Genomic DNA, 2947 nt, shown 5'->3' on the forward strand with positions numbered 1-2947 from the left:
ACCCAGCATATTTTCCTTGCAGTGAAACCAGATGAAATTGGTTACACATTATATGTATTTGGGCATTTTAATTGATGACCGTCTAACCTTTAAACCCCACATTGAGAGCCTTATCAAAAAGCTGAAAATCAAGCTGGGTTTCTTTTTCAGGAACAAATCATGGTTCTCCTTTGCTACAAGAAAAAATTAGTTGCTGCTACCTTCCTCCCTGTGCCTGACTACGGTGATCTGTTTTATATGCATGCCCCTGTACATTGCCTACAATCCCTTGATAATGTGTACCATGGTGCCTTGAGGTTTGTTACAGGCTTCAAAGCTCTCACACATCACTGCTCCTTATATGCCCGAGTTGAGTGGCTGTCCTTAGCTGCACGCAGGCTTACTCACTGGCATTTTTTCATTTATAAGGCCATTCTGGGTTTACTCCCCACATACCTGTTTGGCTATATTATCAGGTCCCATAGCACCTACAGTCTTTTTCTTCCAATAACACATATCAGTTAACTGTTCCCAAAGTCCACGCTGTACTTGGTAAACAGGTTTTTATGTATGTTTTATGATGTTATGATCCTGTATTGTCCATGTCTATGTCTATGTTGTCTGTTTTGTTTGTATTTTACTGTACATATTGTTGTCTGTCTTAATATTGACCCTAACCCTAACTTTAACTAATCCTGCTGCTATCTTGGCCATGCTTCCCCTGAAAATGATGTCCTTGGATCTCAGCGGGACCAACCTGGTTAAATAAAGGTTAATAAATAAGTAAATACAATAAATCTGTGACTGTTTCAAAACCACAAGGAGCAACAGTGTCCCTTAGCAATTTATTGATCTGGATGTGATCAATAACTGTTGACAGGTCAAATAGGAAGCGGCAGAGGCTGTCCCTGGTTCAGACACTGCCTTCTCCCAGATAATCCGTCTTCCTGTCCTGCGTCTTCCCACAGCTGAGGCCAAAATCCTACTTCAGGAAGGAGGAATGCTGCAGGACTGACATGGCTTCCATCCAACCAAAATAAATCTGAGCCAGGTAATGAACAGTGGAAATCAAGGTAGTAACTTGTTACTACTGGCAGTATAAAAGAAAAGTGCTTTGACCAGGGATACATTGACACTTTGCCCTGATGCACAGTTTGCATACATGATACACTCGTGCAACCAATATGAGATTGATATTCCCTGATGACTGAGGACAAACCAGTCTGGACTCAGCAGGTTTTTTTATTTATTGAATTGATTTAGATTTTTTGATTGATTTTATTCAGTTTATTTATTTATTTACATCAATGGGGACATTCTGTTGTGCTGTCTGCATACTGAAATAAAACAACAACACAGTTAAATACCTTGGTTCACCCCTAGTCAGTCAGAGCTGATGAAGCCTCTTGGATGAGACGTGAAATCTCTTCAAGAATCTACAACTCCAGATGGTCCAGATTCAACTTTGATCTGGAGGACTGAGAACAGCACGAACACTAACACAGTCATACAAACGTATTACAGAGATTTTATTTAGAATTGCTGACACCCATTAAAGTGTGGTACTGCACATTAATGTATTTCTGTGTAAAAATAAAGCATCACATAGAAATCGTTGAGGCTTATAGATTCTGTTTGCAGGTTAAAAGCTCAAAATAAAAGAACAAGGTGAGTTTAATGACAGCTACCCAGGGGGGGGTTGCCTCAGTGGTGCAGTCTTTGCTGATAAAGTGCTTCATGCTGTGGATTTTAGGCAAAGTAGCAGATCTGGGCCCTGGACCCTGGACCCTGGACCTCAGGGCCCAGAGTCAGCATTTCAGCAGCGAGGGTTCCCCATTCGACAGTAACACACAGTTCTGAAGAGCCGACACTGACAGAAAGCACAAAAATCACAGCACACATGTTCTGGAGATTTACAGCTTCCCCACAAGGGAATGCAGTCTGCAGGAGGGGGGGGGCGTTTCACATCCAACTTCTTCTGGAGGGGGACAGAGACACATGAGGACTGTTAGAGTTTTTTTATTCAAATCACAAATAGATTGTTAAACTTTATAGAACCACATTCAATCTCTTCATATTCAGACGCTGATTCTGTCTGATCAGTTCAGACTGAATGTTTTCTTCTTTCCCTTTCCCATCTTTCCCAAAGAAAGGTTCCTGTCGTGTTTGGGTCATTCTGCAGCTGATCTGAAGTTTCTATCTTTATCTGATCAGGAGTTCTGCTCATTCTTTGGAGCAGTAATGATGAAAAATCAGCTGCTAACAGCAGACCCTGGATGTGTATGAACATGATGGTCCTTTAATATCTCAGTAGATGATCATTTGACCTCCACAGGCTCCACTCACCTTTTTCTGCTTTTTCTTGTTGTTCTTGGCTGGTTTGGGTAACTCTGAAAGGGAAAATGAGCTTTAGTCTTCATGATGAAGAGCAGCACTGAACTCACACTGTCACCAACATTGTAACTCACCAACAATGACCACAGGTGGCGGGGCCAGCTCCAGGCTCTGAGACAGAACGCTGGACACCACAACACGATTGGTGGGGAGTCTCTCATCCAGGATCATATGGGCAGAACAGATCAAGTAATCTGGGGTGGCGAAGACAAGGCAGGCCAAAAGAAGAAACGCACGCATCTTTCTCTGAGACCAAACAACAACAACAAAACATGAAGTCAACATTTGCTCACTGTGAGATCACTTCCTGCAAGCGACTTCAGGACCAACTGGAGACGTTTTAGCCTCCTTCATTGTCCTCACTGGGTATTCGACATCAGTATGCTGCCCTGACAGCTGAGGCAGGTAGTCTGCTGCCGCCCCACAACATTCACACCAAGAAAACACACAATCTGTCACCATGACATCGTTGTTCTGTCACAAAGCAACAACTAGAAGTTGTGCTTATGACAAGAGTGAGGGGAAAAGCATGATGATGGTGGCGATGATCATGGGTGACTTCTACAAGGGAATC

The 2947-nt window shown here is 42.8% G+C and overlaps 1 protein-coding gene across 1 annotated transcript; it reads right to left on the reverse strand.

Moving 5' to 3' along the window:
- Window positions 1-1795: 1795 nt before the first annotated feature.
- Window positions 1796-2613, reverse strand: asip1 (agouti signaling protein 1). The gene is made up of 3 exons (XM_029502937.1): window positions 2448-2613; window positions 2326-2369; window positions 1796-1957 (listed from the first exon to the last, which is right to left on the reverse strand). The coding sequence occupies exons 1-3, from the start codon at window positions 2611-2613 to the stop codon at window positions 1796-1798; spliced, it is 372 nt and encodes a 123-aa protein (XP_029358797.1).
- Between the last annotated feature and the right edge of the window lie 334 nt (window positions 2614-2947).

This window comes from Echeneis naucrates, chromosome 5 (assembly GCF_900963305.1).
Source record: "Echeneis naucrates chromosome 5, fEcheNa1.1, whole genome shotgun sequence".
Taxonomy (NCBI): Eukaryota; Metazoa; Chordata; class Actinopteri; order Carangiformes; family Echeneidae; genus Echeneis; species Echeneis naucrates.